This window comes from Bubalus kerabau, chromosome 1 (assembly GCF_029407905.1).
Source record: "Bubalus kerabau isolate K-KA32 ecotype Philippines breed swamp buffalo chromosome 1, PCC_UOA_SB_1v2, whole genome shotgun sequence".
Taxonomy (NCBI): domain Eukaryota; kingdom Metazoa; phylum Chordata; class Mammalia; order Artiodactyla; family Bovidae; genus Bubalus; species Bubalus kerabau.
In genome coordinates, this window is record NC_073624.1 from 27,201,841 (window position 1) to 27,228,033 (window position 26,193).

Consider the following 26,193-nt stretch of genomic DNA (forward strand, 5'->3'; position numbering starts at 1 on the left):
TGAACCCAGGTCTCCTGCATTGCATGCAGATACTTTACCATCTGAGCCACCAGGGAAGCCCCAGAATACTGGAATGGGTAGCCTATCCCTTTGCCAGGGGATCTTCCCAACCCAGGAATCAAACCAGGGTTTCCTGCATTGCAGGCAGATTCTTCATCAGCTGAGCTACCAGAGAAGCCCCCAGAGGCATGATAGCTGTCTTCAAATATGTTCAGGGCTATCTTAAGGAAGAGGGATTTAAAGTGCTCTATTGAACTCTCCACTCCAGCATTCTTGCCTGGGAAATCCCATGAACAGAGGAGCCTGGAGGTCTACAGTCCATGGAGATGCAGAGTCAGACACAACTTAGCGACTAAACAATAACAGTGGAACTTTAAGGGAGTGAAGCTAATGAGTAAAAGCTGATGAACGAACGGCCTTTGGTTCCAAAGAAGGTAAAATAACAAACTGGAAGACCTGTGATCACTTCATGAGACAGTTTGGCTGGGCTCTAGGACCCAGTTATTCAATCAAATCTTGTAGGAGTTGCAGTAAAGCTATTGTGTAGAGATGGTTAACATTTACAATCAGTTGACCTTAAACAAGGAAGATAATTCTTAATAATGTGGGTGGGCCTCATCCAATTATTGGAAGGCTTACAGTGCAAAAACTGAGGTTTCCCAGAGTCAAAGAAATTCTGCTTTGAGATTGCAATATTCACTCCTCCCTGAGTTTTTAGTCTGCCACCTTCCTTTACAGATTTCGGTCTTGCTGCTGCTGCTAAGTCGCTTCAGTCGTGTCCAACTCTGTGCAGCCCCATAGACGGCAGCCCACCAGGCTCCACTGTCCCTGGGATTCTCCAGGCAAGTCAGTCTTGCTAGCCCAAATAAATACAGACATACATAATTTGTGCCAGTGAGTGTATGTCCTATTGGTTCTGTTTCTCTGGAAGACTATAATTGATACAGTTGCCCAAGAATGGAATGGTCTATTTCCCATCATACTGAGTTCCCTTCACCCAAGATATTCAAAGGCAGGCGAGGAAATCACTTTGATTATGATAAAGAGACCATTTAAAATATGTGATTTTAAAAATCACATTTAAAATATGTGATTCTTGGATTTCCCTGGCAATCCAATGATTGAGACTCCATGCTTTCACTTCACAGGGGCAAGGGTTTGATCCCTGGTTGGGGGACTGAGATCCCATTTGCCTCACAGAGTGGGTTCCCAGGTGCCACTAGTGTTAAAGAACCCACCTGCCAATGCAGGAGACTTGGGATTCAGTCCCTGGGTTGGGAAGATCTCCTGGAATAGGAAATGGCAACCTGCTGCAGTATTCTTGCCTGGAGAATTCCATGGACAGAGGAACCTGGCAGGCTACAGTCTGTGGGGTCACAAAGAGTTAGACACGACTGAGCACGAATGCACACACACACTCATATATATATATAATTCTTGATGAAATTATGTAGCATGTATAGACCACATGGTATTTTTAGTATTAGTTGCTCAGTCGTGTCCGACTTTTTGCGGCCCCATGGACTGTAGCCCATCAGGCTCCTCTGTCCATGGGATTCTCTAGGCAAAAATACTGGAGTGGGTTGCCATTTCCTCCTCCAGGGGACCTTCCCAACTGTACATAAAGGAGACTTCATTAATGTGCATTAGAGGATACCCCAGGTTAACCTGTTATAGAAAACTGCCTCTTGAGTCTTTAAATTTTATACCAATTCTACACCTCTGGTTGGCTGATTGTTTCTTTATTTAGCTTTTAAGGTGAACAACCTAGGGCTATTTGTTTCCATCAACCTGACTGCGAATCTAAAGGCACAGTTGAAATGTCTATTTTTCTTGCTATCCTCAGAACAGACTGCTGCAAATCTACTCTATGCTTCTCATTCTTTTCAGCTTATAATACAAATAGCTTATTATTTTTTACAACCTATGTCTTATAATAAAGCAGTGCTGAAAAATTAAATAGAAGAAAGTTCAGTTGCCATATAGGCTACGAAAATGATTTGCTGGTGGTGATTTTTAAGTTTGATTCTAAACAGATTTTCAAAGAAAGGCACTTGGGAGACATGGTTCAAATTATGCTATTTAAGGTATCTTGAAATTATAGGCTCACTCTTTCTAAAATTTCAAAAAGCGTAGAGCTTAGGCTCTTAAGGGTATAGCAGTGATAAAAGCTTTCATAATTTCTAAAAAGCAACACTTCATAGTTTTCTCTCTCCAATGGTTCTCTAATATACTTGTAGAAGGAAGGCAATGGAAAACCAAGAATAAAAATAGCTGAGCTCTTCACAATTGGGCTTCCTGCTTACTTTCCTGTTTCAAAGGAGAGGGGAGATACCATCTTGCAATAGAGGCTTCATAGACAACTGGGCTTCTCCAGTGACAGTTGGCATTTGATGACCACATAAGTCCAACTCAGTTTATTCAGTGTATTGAGGATACTGTCTTCATCTGCTCTGGGGACATAATAAAGAGCAGAAATAGCTACTCTGCCTTTTTAGAATGTATATGAATCCTGTACCATGAGCAAGCTATTCTAGAACACGGAGTTGGTATTAAACACATACTTGTTGAATGAATAATTAAATGAATGAACAAAAGCATAGTTTAAGATTATAAGGAAACATATAGATACATATGGGCTTCCCTGGTGGCTCAGATGGTAAAAGAATCTGCCTACAATGCAGGAGACTTGGGTTCAATCCCTGGGTTGGGAAGATTCCCCAGAGAAGGAAATGGCAACCCACTCCACTATTGTTGCCTCGAGAATTCCATGACTGAGGAGCCTGTCAGTCTATAGTCCATGGAGTCACAAAGAGTCAGACACAACTGAGTAACTAACACTTTATAGATACATATATTTATATTTACTTTTGAGAAATCTTTCTATCAAAAATGTGTAAATGTTTAAAACTTTAATTTTTTAATAAGGATAAAATTTGACTATCAAAAAAATTCTATAATATGCCATACTTCCTTCTCCAATAAGGCATAAGTTCAAATTATTTTCTCAAACCCACCTCCCTTTTTGACTCTTTTACATAATGATCCTAAAAAAATACCCCAACTCGACGTGCATTCATTTCACACATTTGAAAGTGCAAATTCCTTCAGAATAAAATCTATAACCTTCTGATAGTTTGTAACGGTATACATTCAGTGGAAGAACACTCACAGATGACTACTGGCCTGAGCGTATCCATCCAGCCCCCTGTGATGGACAGCCAGGAAACGGACCATACTGCTTTTCCAAACACAAATGTTAAGGAACACAGGGGGAGAACTGCACAGATATCAATAACAAGAGCATGATGACTTCCCTGGTGGTACAGTGCCTAAGAATCTGCCTGCCAATGCAGAGGACACAGGTTCCATTCCTTGTCTGGGAAGATTCCACATGCTGTAGAGCAATAAAGCCTGTGCTATGCACCACAACTACTGAAGCCTGTGTGCCCTGGAGCCCAGGCTCCGCAACAAGAGAAGTCACCACAGTGAGATGCTTGTGCACCGCAACTAGAGAGTAGCCCCTGCCCTCCGAAACTAGAGAAAGCCTGTGTGCAGCAACAAAGACCCAGGGCAGCCAAAAATAAAATTAATTAATTAATTAATTTTTAAAAGAGTATGATAATATTAGGAGCATATTTTATATCACACTTGTACTTTTTCAAAGCACCTTCACAACCTGACTGGCATCACAGGAAAAAAAGCAAATAGATGTATCATTTGACAGATGAATGAAAAGAGAGAGTGATGGATGGTTTGAAGTTTAAACCCCAATCCTGACAGTCAGTTCGGTTGGGCACTTTTTTAAAAAATTAGATCATATTGACAGAATATGGTACATCATATTCTTCTTTGATAACAGCAAAAAAATGTATCCTTTCATAGGAGATAATTCAACAGCCTTCTTATCCAAAGCTGTAAGAAATGGAATATTGCATTTTAGGGGAACGTCCATATACACAGGTTGCTGAGAATGTTAACTGAATTGACTGGCAACTTATCTGGGACTCCCAGGGCCCTTTGTCACGCATTGGTAATTCATTGATTACTGGCAATCTCTGATAAAAATAAACTCTTTAGTTTTTTTAAACAAAATTCATATTACAAAATTCTAATGATCATTTAATTTTCTAACATATGGTGTTTGAAAGGAATAGGGTATTACAAAATTAAAACATTTAGTAGCAAAGTTGCAAAAGCTTTGCACAGTCATAAACTGGGGTTTGTGACTTGGCTGTGGCTCTATGGAGCCAGATGATCTAGGTAATAATCTTTTACATATATATATATTTTGTGACCCCCATGGACTGTAGCCCACCAGGCTCCTTGGTCCATGGAATTCTCAGGCAAGAATACTGGAGTGGTAGCCATTCCCTTCTACAGGAGATCTTCCCAAACCAGGGATCAAACCCAGGTCTCCTGCATTACAGGCAGCTTCTTTACTGTCTAAGCCACCAGGGAAGTCCTTTCTCTCACATGTATGTATAGGAGCTTTAGATATTTTCTTATTCCAGGCTGAAATTAGCTATTTCAGGCTGCCTTGTTTTCATAATATAACTACTTTCATTTTTAATGGGATGGAGGATATTATCGCTGTTTTTCTGAAACCACATCAATTTTCAAAGGCAGCACAAGCAACAAGGACGCGTTTGCACTGGAATTTTGGCTTCAAGGCCAGTACCACCTTGAAAATTTGGCTGATTTCCCCAAACCCATAAGTTGGAGAAATACCAGTAATAAAAAGGGGAATTACAAGGATGATTTACAATTTTCTCCCCTCCCTTTACTCAAACTTCGTCTTTGTCAGTTGCCAAGAAAACAAGATCAAAATGGAACCAGCTAGCGACTGATAATTAACTACAGGGAAGTATTTCAACGAGTAAATTAGCTATCAGATAAAAATAAAGGACAACTGAATTCTAATAATATATTTCAACAGAAAAAAACCAGGACAGAGATATGCCCTTTTGACTTTGAAAAACAGTTCTTGGTTTTGTTTGTTTTGTTTTCCAGTATCATTTCTTCCTAATTATATATTTTTTAAGAGAAAAGTTTAAGAATTGGTCACTGGCAGTCTACAAAAATGTTTACCCACCAATAAGCAACTGATTTTGATTATTTTAATTTTTTCTTTCCTCTTTTTTCTTTCCTTTCCATTTTCTAAACCCTTATAAGCATGATCCCTCATTTTTGCTTGACTTCCTGGGCACGCAATAAAGGTCAGTGTGACTTAAGCCTTGCATAGAAGTCTGACTTTTTGTACATTTTCCTAGGTATAGCCTTCCCCATTGACTCAGCAGTAAAAGAATCCATCTGCAATTCAGGAGCTTCAGGAGACGTGGGTTCAATCCCTGGGTCGGGAAGATCCCCGAGAGGACAGCATGATAACCCATTTCAGCATTCTTGCCTGGAGAACTTCATGGGCAGAGGAGCCCGGTGGGCTATAGTCCATAGGGTTGCAAAGAGTCAGACACGACTAAAGCGACTTAGCACTCACACATAGGTAGACACCTGCAATTTGAAAACACCCTTTTATTCCTCTTAGGGTAGAACAACTGAAAGAAAATCAACTTGTTTTGGCTGTTTACCTCTTTCTGGTTTTCCATCTTTGCAGGTAAAGGAAGGTATAAAACCTCCAAGGCCACATTACCATATTTTATGACAAGAGAACAACTATTTTTCCAGCCCCATTGAAACATCTCAATGCCACTTTGCTCTCTTTGATCCAATCCACACAAAAAAAGAAACAATTACTTCTCTAACCATCAACTAACTGCACAATAACCAATAGACCTCATTGCTGGTAATCTTTAAATTTTAACAACTACTTAGGAAAGGCGTCTTCATACACACACACACACATACACACACACAGACTTCTTCCAGGAGCCATGGAAGTTCTGCACCCACCTGAAACACAATCTATCCCTCTTTTTACCTAAACAAATAGCTAAAGAAAATTTACCATTAAGATTATACTGTATAGTCTTAGGACAAGAATAAACAAGAATTTGAAGAGCTGATTGGCTGTCAAGTAGGTAAAGTACAGGAGTCAATGCTCACATCATGTGATGCACACAGCTGAACCTGCTTGTTCCTGGAACTGCACCCAATGCCTAGGTGTATGGAAGCCACAGATCGACTTGCTATATCTTCATGAAGAGTCCCTTTTGGTCACTGATTTTTAGAGAAAATAATTTTTATATTCAAACAGCATGGTATGTTAATATTCACACATTACTATTAATAATTTAATGATAATATTATATACACTATTTTAGTTAATATTATTCAGTTCAGTTCAGTTCAGTTGCTCAGTTGTGTCCGACTCTTTGTGACCCCATGAATTGCAGCACGCCAGGCCTCCCTGTCCATCACCAACTCCCGGAGTTCACTCAAACTCATGTCCATCAAGTTGGTGACGCCATCCAGCCATCTCATCCTCTGTCATCCCCTTCTCCTCCTGCCCCCAATCCCTCCCAGCATCAGAGTCTTTTCCAGTGAGTCAACTCTTCGCAGGAGGTGGCCAAAGTACTGGAGTTTCAGCTTTAGCATCATTCCTTCCAAAGAACACCCAGGACTGATCTCCTTTAGAATGGACTGGTTGGATCTCCTTGCAGTCCAAGAGACTCTCAAGAGTCTTCTCCAACACCACAGTTCAAAAGCATCAATTCTTCGGCACTCAGCTTTCTTCACAGTCCAACTCTCACATTCGTACATGACCACTGGAAAAACCATAGCCTTGACTAGATGGACCTTTGTTGGCAAAGTAATGTCTCTGCTTTTGAATATGCTATCAAGGTTACTATTGATATTAAATTTTGCCCATATTTATGTAATCAATAAAACATGCAATACAATTACATGACTGTAATGAGATGCTTATATGACCCAATACCCTAGATTTTTCTCCTCCCTTTATTTATTTAATTTTTTAAGATTTTTTTGATGTGGCCCATTTTTAAAGTCTTTATTGAATTTGTGACAATATTGTTTCTGTTTCATGTTTTGGTTTTTCAGCCTCAAGGCAGGTGAGACCTTAGTTTACGTATCAGAGGTCAAACCCACACCCCCTGCATTGGAAAGCAAAGTCGTAACCACTGGATCACCAGGGAAGTCCCCTTCTCCTTCTTTTGTAAAGTACCTTGGAGACAATGTTTAAGAAGCATCATACTACACTGTTCAGTATAAATGAAGGATATAGACTGCTGTAACTACTTGGGTAAAGAAAAAGTTCTAAAACATAAAGCTTAGTTCTATAGCATTAAGGAAATTGACCTACCCAAGACACCACTGATACTGTTCTTATTTAATACATTAATTATATGTGATCTCATAAACATAAGTCAGCCATAAAGGACACATACATATTAAAGCAGTGTCCGATGCACATTGGAAGAGTTACATTTAAAATCAGCATTGTCCTTGCCTGTCCTACTTGAAGATAAAATGAAAAGAACTTTTCAAAACTTTTTATAATTAAGAGAGAGGGAAAATCAAACAGGAGCAAGAGAAGGGAAGAAAAAAATAAATCTCTTTGTGCCAAGGGAAATGGTATCACATGCTTGTTTGTGTTTGGCACCCCAATTTACAGCCCAGCAATCTGAATCTATGCACTTAGGCCTTCACGGATGAGTGAATCAACTGGCTTTTGAATTAGAGTACAAGCGTTACTCCATTAACTTTGAGACTAGCCCTTTCAAGAAATACATTTAGCTAAGGCACACAATATTTCAGTCCTAAAATGAGAATGTCAACTGTGAAACAGAATTGAAAATTTCAGTTGTTTCTGTTCCGGCTCCTCCCACACATACTACCTATTTGAATACTGTGAATCCAGGAAGCATTTACTGCCGGGGTCCAGCCCCGGCTGATCCAGGGTAATTTACATAATAAATATGGTGTGCATTCTAGGTTTTACAACAGGTCTTTTTGCTTTCATTACTTGTCACATTAGAGGCTGATGCAAACATGTAAGGAAAATCTATGTTCTACATGCAATGTTATTACTGGCTGCCTTATCCTTAGCCAGAGAAGAAAAACATTTGCTCTGCTGGGGCAACAGAAAAAGGAAAGGGTTGGGAAAACTCGGGGCTTCCCTTGACTCTACACTTTGAAGCATCCACACAGTGCTCCCCACGCTGAACCAGTGAGCTTGCTAAGCCAGAAAGATCACTTGAAGACAGGACTGCAAGAACTGCCAAAACTAGACAGAAGGAAGAAGAATCTTCCTGATCCAAAAGACCCTGTAAATACTGCAATACACAGACACACACAGACATACCCCATGTGTTTGGTAATTAACACATTATTAAATTTCGTCCGTGCTGACGCGTCTAATGTCAACCTGTCAACCAAAGAGTTCTGGTTACCGTTAAAGTCTGTTTTAAACATGGAGGGCTTATCTGTTACCTGGGCTTAGGAAGCCATCAACTACATACCAGAAGCGCTTTCAAATTTAAGAGGTTTAATTTATTAAGGACACCAAAATATTTCTGGCTGTTTTCCCCCAAGATTTCCAAGATATTAGCCAGGAGAAGTATTGTTATGATCATCAGTGGTCAAGCTGTAATTGACATAAACCAGACTGTGGATTTAAGAAGAGAGAGACAGAAAGTGTGTGTATGTGTGTGTGTGTGTGCTGAGCAGTGATACAGAATTTTGTTATTATAAGTTTTCTGACTTTTAATGAAAACCCAAACACTCACTTGAGTAGAAACATATCTTTGGATGTTTTCACTAACAAACTTAAAGGGCACACCTTGAAAACTGTAATATACTTGAGCACATATGCTGTGCCGGATACCAATCTAAAAAACTTGTGTATAATATTTCACCCAGTTCTAACAACAACTCTTTGAGATAGGCACTATTATAATCTTTGTATAATTGCAGAAATTGAGGATTTAAGTGCCGTGTCAAAGTTGCCAAGTTCACACAGCTAATAAAGTGTAGAACTGGGAGTCAGACCTAACAGTAGGACTCGGGGGCTCTTGCACTGGACTCCAGGCCACCCAAGCCACTGTTAGCAAATAGACAATTGGTCTTATTTACCCTAAATGCCTGGGCTTCCCTGGAGATTCAGACTGTACAGAATCCGCTTGCAATGCAGGCGACCTGGGTTCTATCCCTGGGTCAGGAAGATCCCCTAGAGAAAGAAATGGCTACCCACTCCAGAATTCTTGCATGGAGAATCCCATGAACAGAGGCTCCTGGTGGGCTACAGTCCAAGGGGTCTCAAAGAGTTGGACATGACTGAGTAAGCACACTAAATTCCAAATTAGTATTGAGTGTGGGGGAAAGCAGATAGGCCATGTCAGACTTGGAGCCTCTGAAGCAATTCACACAGCTGTTGTTCAGTTGCCAAGTCATGTCTGACACTTAGACCCAGGTTCAAAGCAGAGACACCCAATTTCTACCACTCCAAGGTCACCTGCTGGCCCGCCCTTCCTAGGAATACTTCTTCTGCTGGGTGTTCGGTGAGAAATGGATTATTTGAGCCCACGGGTAGATTATGGTCATTTGGGGAGGCATTTGAGTAAGTGAGGAGCTGAATACATTCCAGAAGGTATAATTTCTTGCAGACTTAAAAAAACAAAAGTTACTTACAAAACAGATACAATCTGTACAATAGGAAGGTGAAGGTAGAGTACAATGACAAGGCAGAGATGAGCAATCCATATTAATAAAGAACTAGAATCAACATGAATTCACCATGGCTAGAGTCTGGTTTCAAAGCTGATAGGTTATCAAGTCCTCTGTGGTTGTTTTCACTGAACTCTGGGAGAAGGTCTCAGAACTGACTCCCATACATAAGTTAAACCAGCACTTCTTTTTAAATGGGAGGTGTGGTTACAAGGTCTCGGGAAAACAGTCTCATGTTGAAATAGGAAAACACTGTCTGTTTATAGATGACGGACAAAAAGGCAATTGTTTAAAGGCATGTGGTCTATCACTGTCATCTTCACCTAAACGAAAATAAACACCCATGGCAGAATGTATATAAGGTGGAATGAGAAATCAGTCCAAAGAAGAGTTATTAATCAAGAATCATAGGATTTAAGACTTGGGAAGGACCTTAACAAACAAGTTCCACTTCTGCACTTTCCATAAATTAAAACCAAGGTCGGCAGAATGTGGACTTCTTGTGCAGGTATTATCTTCAAGCTCTGGGCTTTGAGGGCTCACTCCCTGAGGGTATGGAGCGTGAGGACAAGAGAATAGTATGTGGAAGCTGGAAGCCCCGATCTTTGAGAGGTAGGCCAGTAAACAGCAGCCCTGAAACAGCTGCTTAGGGTCAACAGAGAAGTGGCAGGAAAGCCAAGCAGGGTGATGTAATGGGAGCCTGGGAAGGCAGGAGTTTTAGGAAAGAGTAAGCAGTAGTGTTAAACGGTAACAAGAGTTCTAAGAACTGGGAAAGATTCATTAGATTGGTTGGTTATTGTTCAGTGCTGTGTGTGTGGTCAGTCATATTCAACTCTTTGAAACCCCATGGACTGTAGGCCAACAGGTTCCTCTGTCTACAGGATTTTTCAGGCAAGAATACTAGAGCAGGTTGCCATTTCCTCCTCCAGGGGATCTTCCCAACCCAGGGATCAAACCCTCATCTCTTGCGTCTCCTGCACTGGCAGGTGGATTCTTTACCACTGGGTCACCTGGGAAGCCCTGACCTTGGTAAAATCAGTTTTAGCAGTATGACCACAGTGAAATATGTTTAAGCAATGAACAGGAAGTCAAAAAAAAGTAAAGACACTGAGGCCAGAGCCCATGTTCAATAACCTTGGAGAAAAGAAAAAGATGGAGTGGTGGACAGAGAAATGCTCAGGGGAAAAGGTTGGTAGAGAATGAGAGGGATCCTTGAGACAAGGATTGAAACTACTTTGTGGAAGACAAAGCCAACTGAGGTCTATGCTCTGACTGACGGATCAGTCTTGACAGAAGGAGACACCCAGTTTGTTAAGAGATAATACAGATGAAAAAGGGATGGTTATAGGGTACACGGGCTTCCCAGGTGATGATAGTGGTAAAGAACCTGCCTGCCAATGCAGGAGACGTCAGAGATGCAGGTTCAATCCCTGGGTCAGAAAGATCCCCTGGAGGAGTGCATGGCAACCCACTCCAGTATCCTTACCTGGAGAATTCCAGGGACAGAGGAGCCTGGTGGGCTACAGTCCATACTATCGCACAGAGTCAGACATGACTGAAGCAACTCAGCACACAGCATGCATATGGTACAGAAAGTAAGTGGTTCTCTCAACTGTATTTTTATTTTCATGATTCACTTTCCAAAGCATGTAGACTTTCTTTTGGTGATGACATAAGGTTTACAAATTCCCCTTCCCTTATTGCCTGTGTTAAATTGTGAATGAATGGATGTTAAACAGTGAGCTCTAACCCTTGATCCCTCACTGGTGAAAATTCAGGCCAGCTCTTGTGGGCAGAACGAATCTTCCCACACACTGCCTCACCCTCATCCTCCACTCAATGAAACACTCTCCTCATTCTCCAGATCATTCCACCAGCTACAAAAGTTAGGTTCTCACACCATCAGGAAGGCTTCCCAGGTGGCGCTAGTGGTAAAGAACACCCCTGACAATGCAGGCAGCATAAGATACACGGGCTCGATCCCTGGGTCAGGAAGTTCCTCTGGAGGAGCACATGGCAACCCACTCCAGTATTCTTGCCTGGAGAATCTCAGTGACAGAGGAGCCTGGCAGGTTACAGTCCATAGGGTCACAAAGAGTCGGACACGACTGAGGCAACTTAGCATGCATGGAAGCAAGCATGCATGCTTGGCATCAGGAAACTCAGATGAATAGGGAGGAGTTTAACAATCTTAGAGCTTGTGAAGGCTGGAAGTTTCTTAACCTTGCCAACTGTCTATTACTTTCTTTACCTGGTTTCTGCCAAAGGCCAAAGCAAATAGCAAGTGGGAGGAAACAGTGATGGCAAAGAGCCCTCTCAAGAAAACTAAGAGAAAAAGAGAGAGAAAGACTTACATCAGGCAGTATTTACTGCTGAAATGAAACCAGAGAGTCGATTTGGAAAGACAGGTTTGTCACAGAATTAATGACTGCTCATATGTGTTTGGGATATGAATTTGAGCAAACTTCGAGAGATAGTGGAGGACAGGGATGCCTAGTGGGCTACAGTCTATGGTGTTGCGAAGAGTCAGACATGACTTAATGACTGAACAACAACAACGACGTAAGTGTTTAAGACTATATGGATGACCTGTTGTATTGGATGATCTGAACAGGCTTCTCTCTATGAACACACACACGCTATATCTGTTAGATCCCTTTCTTGAGAACCAAAAGCTCAGTTGCTGCTGCTGCTGCTGCTAAGTTGCTTCAGTCATGTCCAACTCTGTGCGACCCCATAGACGGCAGCCCACCAGGCTCCCGTGTCCCCGGGAGTCTCCCGGCAAGAACACTGGAGTGGGTTGCCATTTCCTTCTCCAATGCATGAAAGTGAAAAGTCAAAGTGAAGTCGCTCAGTCGTGTCCGACTCTTAGCGACCTCATGGACTGCAGCCTACCAGGCTCCTCCGTCCATGGGATTTTCCAGGCAAGAGTACTGGAGTGGGGTGCCATTGCCTTCTCCGAAAAGCTCAGTGGACAAAGTCAATTATGAGTCTTTCTTCTGGTAAGAGACTAAAGCAACGTTCTCTGAAAAAACACGTTACCCTGGCATTTTAGCAACACCTGCTTAGTACTCTTTAATTATAAAATCTGAGATCTGTTTTTCAAGTTGGACTAGACACATTTTTTACTTCCACCATTTTGCCCTTTACCTGAAAGGTCTGCAAACCCTTCCTCAGGTGTGGAACACTAAAGGTTCTCAGTTACTGAGGAGCACCACAATCTGGTCATTTAAATTCACCCTAGAGGTGCTGGCAATATCTGTCTCACTTGAGCTCAGACACATCCCAGCCTTCACAGTCCTCCCTGATTTTAGATGTGTCGAGTGACAACGAAATGAAACAGAACCCTATGGCCCTTCCCCCCATGTCCTCTGCCTGCCTTTTGTCTGTGGAAAAACTTTAGCCAAAGAATACATTTAATCAGAGAAGTGAGAACACGCAGAAACAAAGGAAAACAGTCAGAGGAGACCAAATAATAATAATGTCGTCATTAAGCAAAGTCAAGGACCCTTAGTTCCTTCTCAAGGGTTGTAGATAAGATTCTGAGCCATATCCTGTGAGCTGTCTTATAGATACTGAAAGCCCTACCAGGTGCAGTAGTTAACTACAGGATGACCAGACTGTAGCTGTGACATGCTGCTGCTGCTGCTGCTAAGTCGCTTCAGTCGTGTCCGACTCTGTGCGACCCCATAGACGGCAGCCCACTAGGCTCCTCTGTCCCTGGGATTCTCCAGGCAAGAATACTGGAGTGGGTTGCCATTTCCTTCTCCAATGCATGAGAGTGAAAAGTGAAAATGAAGTCGCTCAGTCGTACCCGACTTTTAGCAACCCCATGGACTGCAGCCTACCAGGCTCCCCCATCCATGGGATTTTTCCAGGCAAGAGTACTGGAATTCTGAGAATTGACCTCAAGGACATGAAAACAAACTGACCCAGGGAACTGAAAATTAACTGTACTAAAAACAATCAAGATGATGCTGGTCAGACCATTGATGACCAATTTCAAGATGACTGTCAGAGCTGACTGTGTGGTTTCTGCATGTAGCCCCCTCCCTCTGTCTATAAAAACTCATGTGCCCTGATTGGGGTGCAGGGGAGTCAGCCTTTAGACAGATGTCCTCTCTCCCTGCCTGGTTGCCAGAATCCAAAATAAAGCAAACTTTCCTTTTGACCAATCTGTCCTCTTTATTGACTTTTGAGCAGCAAGCAGTCGAACCCTGCTTTGGATAACAATAATAGAATTCTTCTCCTTGTAAAGATGCATTTATTCAGCACTCAACACATGTTTGACATTGAGCCGGTTGCTGAGCATATCGAGATTGATGAGATATTACATTGGCCCCTCAGGATTTCATATAGACAAAAAAAAAAAAAAAGGAGCAAATGTATTTTGTAATTTATCCAATCTTATTTCTCTGGAAATCGGACATCCTTCCTTGGTATATCAAGACCCCTGACGTATCCATTGCCTTGTGTATTATCAACAGCGCTGCTTTACCATAAAGAAGCAAAAGAGGACATAAAACCTGATTATGCAAAATGAAAATCTGAGTTAAAGAGAAAGACGCTTCATCTAATAGAGCCACATAGGAGAATAGGAGATATGCCAACTGCCCCCTCCCTCTTCCCCCTCCCCCCACTCAGTAACAAAGACACACACACACTACTACCACCACAACAAACACCTTACCTGACTTGCCCACGCCTGCTCTCCCAAATATTGCCAGTTTGACCTCTGCACTTTTAGCCATGCTGAGTGCTGGTAGACAATTCACTGTGGTTCAAACTAAAGAGCTGAGAAGATCTTTGTGGTTCCAGCCCTGGGATTCACCATATCATGGTAAATCTGCAATCCTTAAACAAAAGAGATTTGCGAATTCACAAATGACTGGAGAATGAATTTCATATTTATTAAGCATTTTCTATGTGCCAGAATCATTGACTTGATCAGTATCTTCCCTGTTGATCACCACCACAATCCTGCAAGAGGGCTCGAGGAATTTACTGTAAACCATTCAACTAAAAAATGATAGTTCCAGGACTTGCTCTTCAATCTGTCTGGTTCTAAACATACCTTTTTTTTTTTTACATACGATAGCATTTTCAAAAGCACTTCCTCAAAGAATGTTTTATGTCAGTAATTGATAACAAATCCTTGTCTGTAAATACAAGTATTTATCATGTGCCTATAAATACCCAAATATACAAACACACACGATGGGGACAGTCACATTTGGAATTCTATTTCCCTTTAGGCTGACTAATACACATTTCTACTAGCTAACCCCACTGTAATATGATTGAATTTGCCTTTCAAGGTTTAAGTTTTATCTCCATTCACTAGATCACAAGGTCAAGTCACCTGACAGATACCCACATTCCTAAAACTGATACATAACATCTAGATATTTTTACATTTTCCTAGGCACAATGCCCTGGAACACAAAAGATAAATGCTATTATAACAACCTCAAGTACATTAGTTTATGGCATTGTCCTAATACTTGGGTGCTCAGTCATGTCTGACTCCTTGTGACCCCATGAACTGTAGCCTGCCAGGCTCCTCTGTTCATGGGATTCTCCAGGCAAGACTACTGGAGTTGGTTGCCATTTTCTCCCCAGGGGATCTTCCTGACCCAGAGATCAGAACCCCCGTCTCCTGCATGTCACCTGCACTGGCAGGCAGATTCTTCACCACTTGTACCACCTGGTAAATGACAGTATGTAAACGGAAGCTTCCCAGGTGGCACTAGTGGTAAAGAATCTGCCTGCCAATGCAGGCGACGTTAAGAGATGCGGTTTCAGTCCCTGAAGACCTCCTGGAGGAGAGCACTGCAACTCCTCCAGTATTCTTGCCTGAAGAATACCCTGGACAGAAGAGCCTGGCAGGCTACAGTCCATAGGGTCACACAAAGTCAGACACAACTGAAGCAACTTAGCACGGATGCAAGCCCACTTTATATTATGGGTGCTTTAGGAATGACGCCAAGGTCCTTGGTACCATGGAAATGTAAAATTGGAAAGTCTTGGAGTTAATGAAAAAAAAAAAAAAATCCTCCAGCCATCACAGGAGCCCTTTCATATGACCAGGCAACCATCTAATAACCACTCAGGGTCGAATTTACCACTTCCAGGGGTGGGGGGAAAGAGCAGCAAAACATCAACTTTTTATTTTCTTTCACTCAGAGCCCTTCAAGTACCTAGCAATTACTAGGAGCCTTTGTCCCATTCTAGACTTCTACTTTCTAGGAAAGTGAGACCCAGTCCTCTTTCTTGGTTCTACGCGGAGACGTCTGTTCTTGTTTATGCTTTTTGACCCTCATCTTCCCTCTTGACCATATGCAGCTCCCTTCTCTGGCATTTGCCATTTTAATCACTCTAAAAACATGGCATCCTCTGCATTCAACCCCTTGAAATGTGACCTGACAAATTACCCAGCACAAGTTTCATGGGATTCTTCCTCTTCATCAAGGCATGGTGGTTATATTCATATTAAGGCTCACATTTTTCACATGAACTGCAGGCTTCCCCATTCTGAACTTCTGCAATCAATGTTTTCATCTTAAATACAAGACTTCACTTTCAAGTATGTTATCTAAACATATGAACCGTTCCTGCCAGGGTTTTGGCATTTACAAATTTTCTAAAAGAGCTTTTCCAGAGAAAGAAAAAAAGGAAAAGTTCTTTTGAAAAAGTATTTCTACAAAGACATTAACATGTAATTGTTTCCTTCCCTATGCATCTAAACCATTGACCTCTGCCTCACAAATTCTGTATTTGCTGACTTCCACAGTGTCAGAGCTTCCTCCGAAGGACAGAAAGGTCAACATTAGCATTGGCTGTTGTTTACTTCATCAAAATAATGAAAAAACTCCTTAGTGATCATTAGTAGCACAAAACACAGAAGTTGCAACATCTGTAATTTGTCCAGTCCCACACTTTCAGCTAAAGATAAAAGAACTTCGTTGTCATTTTATGTGCATTCATTAAAAAAAGGCCTCTGTGTTTAAGGTTCAGCGCTTCATCACAGAAGCATCACAGAAGCATAATCTATTGAGATATATTAACTAAATGAATTCCAAATAAGAATGGCAAGCATTTCTTTGAAACATAGAACATGCAAGTGTCTGGAGCTTGTATAAACAGCAATTTGCTATCTCATGCAGGACTGCTCATTCCCATGCCCCTAAAAATCCAAATAATTTACTATCTGATTTATGCTTCAAGAGAGTAGCCATCAAATGTAATTTGAAAAAAATAAACAAACACTTGTTAAGTCAAGTTTTTCAGTAATTCCCAAATGGCCTCAGAGGCATAGGAACTTCACATAAGAAAAAGAAATTGTGTGGGTTGAATGTTTCATATATAACGTAATAAAGATACAGCTAGTTAGCATCAATTTTAGGTTATGTTAAGAAAAACCCCTTAAAGGGAGACACAAAACTGACATACATCTTTGAACATTTCTCACATGAATATGTGAAAAAGTTACATTTGATAAAGACAGGAAACAAAGATAAATGTGTCAGTTGTATTAATAAGGGACCTGTTGCCAAGTCTCTGATGTTCAAAATAATTCAAGATCCAAGACCTTCCATAACATGGATGGAAGAAAACATTCGTTTTCATGATGTTGGGCAGAAGTCTTCTGTCTGGGTTTCGAAGCTGCCGTTCAGTTTTTAGGTGGACAGTGTTTTAATAGGACAAAAAATTCTGCTTCTGTCACTACTAAAGCTAAAATCACAGGTAAGAGGTTCATTTGAGAGATTAAAGGTGTATTGATCTTTTTCCTAAACAGAAAGGTACCAAAAGAAAGCTTAGGAAGACTCCAAATTCTGTTACTGTCAATGCATGCATTGATTCATCCCACATTCATGCTAATCACAAATGGTCATCTTCAAAGAGCTTACAATCCAATATGCCTATGACATTTAGTTCACTAATAAGCTGATCTTATTTATTTTTTAAAAAATATGTATTCACAATAAATCCCTAAACTATTATACTTACCACAGTCCTTGCTTTCTACATCTTCTTTGGGGGGGGGGGAGGTGGAAAACACAAGCATCTTTATAAGGTAATAGTTGTTTCAACTTCTGTGTTTATGGTCTCATCAAAATAAAGTGCAGGTATTTAGGGAAGCAAAGAATCTAATCTGACGGTGGGGATGAGATTCTCTTTGGACCACTCCTTCTCTAGCTCTGAAACCAAGTTTTGCCAGTCTCATTACCAGGAATTGTCCCTCATCTTATCACAACGCAGCACGCACGGGGAGGAGGAAGATTGTAGGAGACCCCTGGCTATAGCGTTGCTCAGAAAGCAACAGGTATCCTGGAATGATAAACAAGCCCATCGTGGACTGCAGGTCACTTGCTCTCAATCTAGGCGGCGGATGGAACCTGAGTCAAAAAGGCATTTCTGATCTTAGCCCCGAAAGGAGGGTGCTGTCAAGCCCCTGGCGTTGGCTTTCACATCACCCTCTCGGCGACCCCCAACCCCTGCCTGGGAGGACCCAGGGACCAAGAGGACCGCCCCCAGAGGCCGAGCTTTCAGGGGCTCCGAAGGGTTTGCAGGAAGTCGTCCCGAAAGGGCCACCTGGGCACGTGCGTTACACTCACCTGTTCACACTCTCCAGGCCCTGGAGAGCTGCGGTCCCCTGGCAAGTTCGGAAGCCGGTCCCCGGGACCGCTAACCCTCCCACGTTGCGCAGCGCAGTCTGCGGGGGGCGTTTCCCAGCCGCTGGGCTGAGATCGTGGGTGGGAGCGGCGGCAAGCGCTGGCGGAGCGGCCGGGGTCCCCTCGCTGCCGCTCGCTCCGACTAGTGGCGGAGGGACTGCGGCAGCACGCGAGCTCAGCCCGGGAGGCCGCCGGGATGCTGCAGTGCGGCGCTCCGGCGCCCCCTACCGGCGCCAGTGCCCGCTTCCCCCCTCGAGGCTGCCTCCAGCTGCAGAGTGTGAGCATCCATATACCCGCCTTCGCCGCACCCGAGACACTCTTCGCTTGGCCCCACTCAGTTCCCGGCCTCTGGGTTCTCACAGAAGGACCTCGTCCCTTGGTTAAAACCTTGCGTGTGAATGCACCACTGCGTGATGTTTTCTATTCCCTACTTCAAATCATCCTCACACCATCCTTTAGAGTCATGTTTAATTATCCCCATGAGACCCAAGAGAAAACAGAGGATAAATAACTTGTCCTGGGGCTTCCCGGATGGCTCAGCGGTAAAGAATCTGCTTGCAATGCAGGAGGCGCGGGGTCGATCCCTGGGTGGCGAAGTTCCCTCGGAGAAGGAGATAGCAACTCACTCCAATATTCTTGACTGGGAAATCCCATGGACAGAGGAGCCTGGAGGGCTATAGTCCATGGGGTCGCAAAGACTGGGACACGACTGAGCGCAAAACTTGTCCCCAAGGCTAGTAAACGGTTGGAATGAAATTTTGGGCCAGATTGGAAACTGAGATGCTAGAAGAGACATCATTTCAGTTCAGTCGCTCAGTCGTGTCCAATTCTTTGCGACCCCATGAACCGCAGCGCCAGGCCTCCCTGTCCATCACCAACTCCCAGAGTTCACCCAAACTCATGTCCACTGAGTTGGTGATGCCATCCAACCATCTCATCTTCTGTCATCCCCTTCTCCTCCTGCCCTCAATCTTTCCCAGCATCAGGGTCTTTTCAAATGAGTCAGTTCTTCGCATGAGGTGGCCAGAGTATTGGAATTTCAGCTTCAATATCAATCCTTCCAATGAACACCCAGGACTGATCTCCTTCAGGGTGGACTGGTTGGATCTCCTTGCAGTCCACGGGACTCTGAAGAGTCTTCTCCAACACCATAGTTCAAAAGCATCAATTCTTCGGCACTCAGCTTTCTTTATACTCCAACTCTCACATCCAATCTACATGATTACTGGAAAAACCATAGCCTTGACTAGACAGACCTTTGTTGGCAAAGTAATGTCTCTGCTTTTTAATATGCTATCTAGGTTGGTCATAACTTTCCTTTCAAGGAGTAAACGTCTTTTAATTTCATGGCTGCAATCACCATCTGCAGTGATTTTGGAGCCCAAAAAAAAAAAAAAAAAAAATCAGCCACTGTTTCCCCATCTATTTGCCATGAAGTGATGGGACTGGATGCCATGATCCTCGTTTTCTGAATGTTGAGCTTTAAGCCAACTTTTACACTGTCCTCTTTCACTTTCATCAAGAGGCTCTTTAGTTCTTCACTTTCTGCCATAAAGGTGGTGTCCTCTGCATATCTGAGGTTATTGATATTTCTCCTGGCAATCTTGATTCCAGCTTGTGCTTCTTCCAGTCCAGCATTTCTCATGATGTACTCTGCATAGAAGTTAAATAAGCAGGGTGACAATATACAGCCTTAATGTACTCATTTTCCTATTTGGAAGCAGTCTGTTGTTCCATGTCCAGTTCTAACTGTTGCGTCCTGACCTGCATATAGGTTTCTCAAGAGGCAGGTCAGGTGGTCTGGTATTCCCATCTCTTTCAGAATTTTCCACAGTTTATTGTGATCCACACAGTCAAAGGCTTTGGCATAGTCAATAAAGCAGAAATAGATCTTTTTCTGGAACTCTTGCTTTTTCCATGACCCAACGGATGTTGGCAATTTGGTCTCTGGTTCCTCTGCCTTTTCTAAAACCAGCTTGAACATCTGGAAGTTCAGGGTTCACCTATTGCTGAAGCTTGGCTTGGAGAATTTTGAGCATTAGTTTACTAGCATGTGAGATAAATGCAATTGTGCGGTAGTTTGAGCATTCTTTGGCATTGCCTTTCTTTGGGACTGGAATGAAAACTGACCTTTTCCAGTCCTGTAACCACTGCTGAGTTTTCCAAAGTTGCTGACATATTGAGTGCAGCACATTCACAGCATCATCTTTGGGTATTTGAAATAGTTTAACTGGAATTCCATCACCTCCACTAGCTTTGTTTGTAGTGATGCTTCCTAAGGCCCACTTGACTTAACATTCCAGGATGTCTGGCTTTAGATGAATGATCACATCATTGTGATTATCTGGGTCATGAAGAACTTTTTTGTACAGTACTCCTGTGTATTCTTGCCACCTTTTCTTAATATCTTCTGCTTCTGTTAGGTTCATACCATTTCTGTCCTTTATTGAGCCCATGATTGCATGAAATATTCCCTTGATATCTCTAATTTTCTTGAAGAGAGCTCTAGTCTTTCTCATTCTATTGTTTTCCTCTATTTCTTTGCATTGATCACTGAAAAAGGCTTTCTTATCTCTTCTTGCTATTTTTTGGAACTCTGCATTCAGATGGGTATATCTTTCCTTTTCTCCTTTGCTTTTCACTTCTCTTCTTTTCACAGCTATTGATAAGCCCTCCTCAGATAGCCATTTTGCTTTTTTTGCATTTCTTTTCCTTAGGGATGGTCTTGATCCCTGTCTCCTGTACAATGTCACGAACCTCCATCCATAGTTCATCAGGCACTCTGTCTATCAGATCCAGTCCTTTAAATCTATTTCTGATTTCCAGTGTATAATCATAAGGGATTTGGCTTAGGTCATACCTGAATGGTCTAGTGGTTTTCCCTACTTTCTTCAATTTCAGTCTGAATTTGGCAATAAGGAGTTCATAATCTGAACCACAGTCAGGTCCCGGTCTCGTTTTTGCTGACTGTATAGAGCTTCTCCATCTTTGGCTGCAAAGAATATAATCAATCTGATTTTGGTGTTGGCCATCTGATTATGGCCATGTGTAGAGTGTTCTCTTGTGTTGTTGGAAGAGGATGTTTGCTATGACCAGTGTGTTCTCTTGGCAAAACTCTATTAGCCTTTGCCCTGCTTCATTCTGTACTCCAAGGCCAAATTTGCCTGTTACTCCAGGTGTTTCTTGACTTCCTACTTTTGCATTCCAGTCCCCTATAATGAAAAGGACATCTTTTTTGGGTGTTAGTTCTAAAAAGTCTTGTAGGTCTTCATAGAACCGTTCACCTTTAGCTTCTTCAGCATTACTGGTCAGGGGATAGACTTGGATTACCGTGATATTGAATGGTTTGCCTTGGAAACGAACATAGATCATTCTGTCATTTCTGAGATTGCATCCAATTACTGCATTTCAGACTCTTTTGTTGACCATGATGGCTACTCCATTTCTTCTAAGGGATTCCTGTCCACAGTAGTAGACATAATGGTCATCTGAGTTAAATTCACCCATTCCAGTCCATTTTAGTACGCTGCTTCCTAGAATGTCGACATTCACTCTTGCCATCTCCTGTTTGACCACTTCCAATTTGCCTTGATTCATGGACCTAACATTCCAGGTTCCTATGCAATATTGCTCTTACAGCATCGGACCTTTCTTCCATCACCAGTCACATTCACAACTGGGTGTTGTTTTGGCTCCATCCCTTCATTATTTCTGGAGTTACTTCCCTACTGATCTCCAGTAGCAAATTGGGCACCTACTAATCTGGGGAGTTCATCTTTCAGTATCTTATCATTTTGCCTTTTCATACTATTCATGGGGTTCTCAATGCAAGAATACTGAAGTGGTTTGCCATTCCCTTCTCCAGTGGACCACGTTCTGTCAGACCTCTCCACCATGACCCACATACTGAATTTAATGGAAATTCATATCTGTATATTTGAGAAAGTTCCAAAAGCTTCACACTCTCCTTGCAAGATCAGCATTTACAACAGTTGAATTGAAGTCACTGTCCCTCGTCCTCAAAACCTAGCAATGATAATTAATAGTCATGCTATGCTAGACCACCTTTCATATATCTTATCTCATTTGGTATTTATACACTCCTTGAGGTAAGCACTCATATTTAAAATTATTATCCTTTCATAGATGAGGAGGTGCATTTCAGAGAGGTTAAATGATTTTCCAAGACTATGACACTTTTGGTTAAAGGAACAGGAAACACCTAGGTTATTTCTTTCCTTTGAAACATAGGTATCCTTCTCAAGACACCAGGTGGACTCCAGGAAGCTATCACGTAGAGCAGACAGGGACCTGGGGCTGAGTGTACAATCTGCAGTGTGTTCTTGATGGGAGAGATGTAAACAGGGAGGCTGTTTCCAGGGCCAGCTCACCTGAAAAGCCACTGCAGCCATGAGTTGTGGGCCACACTGACCAGAGCAGTTGGGTCTGGGACAGAGGCAGGAATCTCCTTGCAGCTTAGGAGTTGTCCTAAGAATTCTTTGAGAAATCTCAAATACTGTCTCCTCTGTGACTTTTCTGATCACAGACCTATGTCTTACTGCTAAGTACACACTTGCGTTAGATGACCCAACTCTATGTCTCCTAGCACCCCGTGCTCCATCATCACATTTGCATTGTACTCATTTTTATTTCTCAGTCTTCTCCATGAGACTTTGACATTCCTGAATGTAGGGATATAGCATAATTGTCTCTGTACCTCCAGGATCTACGATAATGGTGGTACATAGTGGGTGCTCAAAAAACCGTTGAGTGAATGAAGAGAACAAATTGGGACTGTGCATATTGGATTTATTTGCACATGCTTAATTTGGGATAGAATAGCTAGTAAGAAGTTGAACATATGAGTCTGAAGCTCAGGAAGGAGGTCTGAGAGAGAGATTGAAGTGTCTCAGCATACAGGAAGTTTTCAAAGCTTCTGTCATGGAAAGAATGATCCAGATAGATTATATGAAACTTTATAGAAATCCAATTACATGGAATTCTATGGCTTTAAGGTGTTTAGGTTTCACATGTTACCTTCCTCTCCTATCAAACCCTGTATTCATGGAAAGAAAGAAAAAAGAAAGTGAATTTGCTCAGTTGTGTCTGCCTCTTTGTGACCCCATGGACTGTCCATCCATGGAATTTCCCAGGCAAGAGTACTAGAGTGGGTTGCCATTTCCTTCTCCAGTATTCATGGAAGGAGTTACCAAAAATATCTGTATTTACATATCTATATGTAGATACCTATTTTCCTACTTACAGAGACTTAAGTTGAATTCCTACTTTGCCACTCTTATCTAATTGGAATTATTGAAAAGGGTCCAAGCCAGGCTCCTTTTGTAGCAGTTCTTGGGAACTTGTCTACAAAATCTGTTCTCTCCATCCTTCTACTTAGCCCATGTAGGTAGGCCAGCATTCCCCTTTCATTAGGGAAGCACTTGCAGGCATACCTACAGCTCTCCATATTGGAGCCTGATACACATTGTGTGATATTTTCAGCGCATGCGTGCGTGCTCAGTCGCTTTAGTTGTGGCCAACTTTTTGTGCCCCTATGGACTGTAGATGACCAGGCTCCTCTGTCCATGGGATTCTCCAGGCAAGAAGACTGGAGTAGGTTTCCATGCCCTCCTCCAGGGATTTTTCCCCACCCAGGGATCCAACCCATGTCTCCTGTGGCTCATGTGTCACAGGCGAGTTCTTTACCACTGATCCACTGGAGAAGCGTCAATATCTTCGGTAGCCTGTATTCTGTGAGAGTAATATCCCAGCATATTTGCTTGCTAGGCAGCAATAGCCCTCGAGAGAGCTCTTGTTGTCCTCTGGTCCCTCAGCCTGACTTCAGGCTTAAGCTAAAACTTCTAACACAAAATTAGTAGATGAATCATCAGTATAAGCCCCAAATACCCATTACAGACTGGAGTGTGTGTGTGTGTGTGTAGTTGCTAATCATGTTCATTGCAAATAATTGGAGTAGTTGAAAAATACAGAGAAGAAAATCACACTCCAAATGATGCCATCCAGAAATAACCATTGTTATCATAAGAGAACTTCATTAAAGATGCTGTAGAACATAAATGAATCAATGGATGGATATACTGATATTAAATGGCATGTAGATATGCTGAGGGCCATCATATCCTTTTAATAATAAATAAATGCTATTTTTAATTTAATAAATACACTAAATTAAGCAGAAGCTAAAGAAATGAAAGTGAACCTTAAAAGATTATCTTCACTTTAGATATTTACTCGCTTTGAAAGTAAAAATGTTAGTCTCTCAGTAGTGTCTGACTCTTTTTGACCCTATGGACCGTAGCCTGCCAGGCTCTTCTGTCCATGGAATTTTCCAGGCAAGAATACTGGAGTGGGTTGCCATTTACTTCTCCAGGAAATCTTCCTGACCCATGGACCAAACCCAGGTTTCCAACATTGCAGGTGGATTCTTTCCCAGCTGAGCTACAGGGGAAGCCCCTATATGGTTTGTATTTAACCACATATTTTAGTCAATGTCAGTTGACTTCTTGCCATTTAATAAGGAGGAAAGTAGCCTCTTACTTCCCCATCCCTCTTCCTACATTTTTACTTCTGTATTATTTTTATCAAGATTTTATAATATCTGCATTTGTTCTGTAACTGTAAGTCCCAAAGGGCTTTAAACTTAGTCCTATATTTAAATGAAATAAATTTATTCAATTATTTTACTGTAGTTTTTTAACTCATGATTATTTTGATTCATCCCTTTTCATTTCTTCCTGCCGTAATATTCTCAAGAAAGTCTTGGATGGGCTGTATTGTATAATGGAGTATATTCAACTGTTTCTTTCCTTGCTATTTTTAATTTATTTTGTTATTACCCTTCTTTTGTGTATGTAATCCCCTTCCTCCTTTTTTTCTTGCAAAACATATTTTTCTGTTTATTATATTGTTTATTTTAATCAGATATCATATTTGCTGCAATACATAATAAACCAATTCTTCCTGGCTCTGTTCCTCCCTTATCTGAAACCTGTTTGTTTTTTCCTGTGAAGCCATGGCTTGAGGGCTAAGCATTTCACTCTGTCTATCATGCTGAGATGTGAAGATAAAACAAAGAGGAGAGGTCACTGCAGTTTCTGTGCAGCCTTGTTAATGGCCGAGTGCCAGGATTTAGTGTAGGCAATCAGGATCCACACTATTCCAAAGAAAAGATTCCCCCAGACTTGAGAGTCTCCATTCATTCTCGGAGCCCTCTACACTCTCTCGTAAGCCATTCCCACTGACCCTGTCCCTCCTGTTAGAAAAGGAGAAGGATAGTTGCTCAGTTTATTTCTCTCCAAAATTGGAAGTATTCATTATTGGTGAAAAGAATACTCAGGAGTTAATGACTCACTGAAACTGCTTCAGGAAGTCAGAGCCTGTCTATACCATAATCTTTTGTTCCATTAGAAGATTCATTTTAAAGTTTTATGGCAAGAAATCAAACCCATTTCCTGATTTTGTTGCTGCAAATGACTTTTTTTTTGGTGTGTGGATAGGCGTTATTGTTGTTATTCTCTATTTAATTAGATATTCCTCGTGCTCAGTTGCTTCAATATTAGGCAAAGGAAAATCTGATTTGGGCCATGGCTGGACTTTCCCTCTGCCTGGGAACAGATGTAAAATCTTGTAGAAGATAGTCACAGAGAGAGAATTCCAGATATTTGCATAGACATGCCCCTGGGACCTTGGCCAGTCCATGAGCTTGCATGTTGTCTCATGAGTCTCTGGGAGACCTAGGAGAAGAACAGCTGTGTGGTATCTGAAAGCTGGGCAGAGATTTCAGAGATCTGAGTCCTCGAAGAGACACTGGAGTTGACCCAAGCCAGAGTTCAGAGAACTTGGTGAACATCCT

The 26,193-nt window shown here is 41.9% G+C and overlaps 1 protein-coding gene across 2 annotated transcripts in view; it reads right to left on the reverse strand.

The window, feature by feature from the left end:
• RERG (RAS like estrogen regulated growth inhibitor) overlaps positions 1-18,449 on the reverse strand; it is a 134,260-nt gene extending 115,811 nt beyond the window's left edge. For both annotated transcript variants that reach the window (XM_055571050.1, XM_055571040.1), the window contains exons 1-2: positions 18,264-18,449; positions 14,336-14,499 (exon numbers count right to left, since the gene is read on the reverse strand). In XM_055571050.1, the coding sequence (XP_055427025.1) occupies positions 14,336-14,396 (61 nt within the window). In that variant the 5' untranslated portion in view covers positions 14,397-14,499; positions 18,264-18,449. The remainder of the gene's footprint in view (positions 1-14,335; positions 14,500-18,263) is intronic.
• Between the last annotated feature and the right edge of the window lie 7,744 nt (positions 18,450-26,193).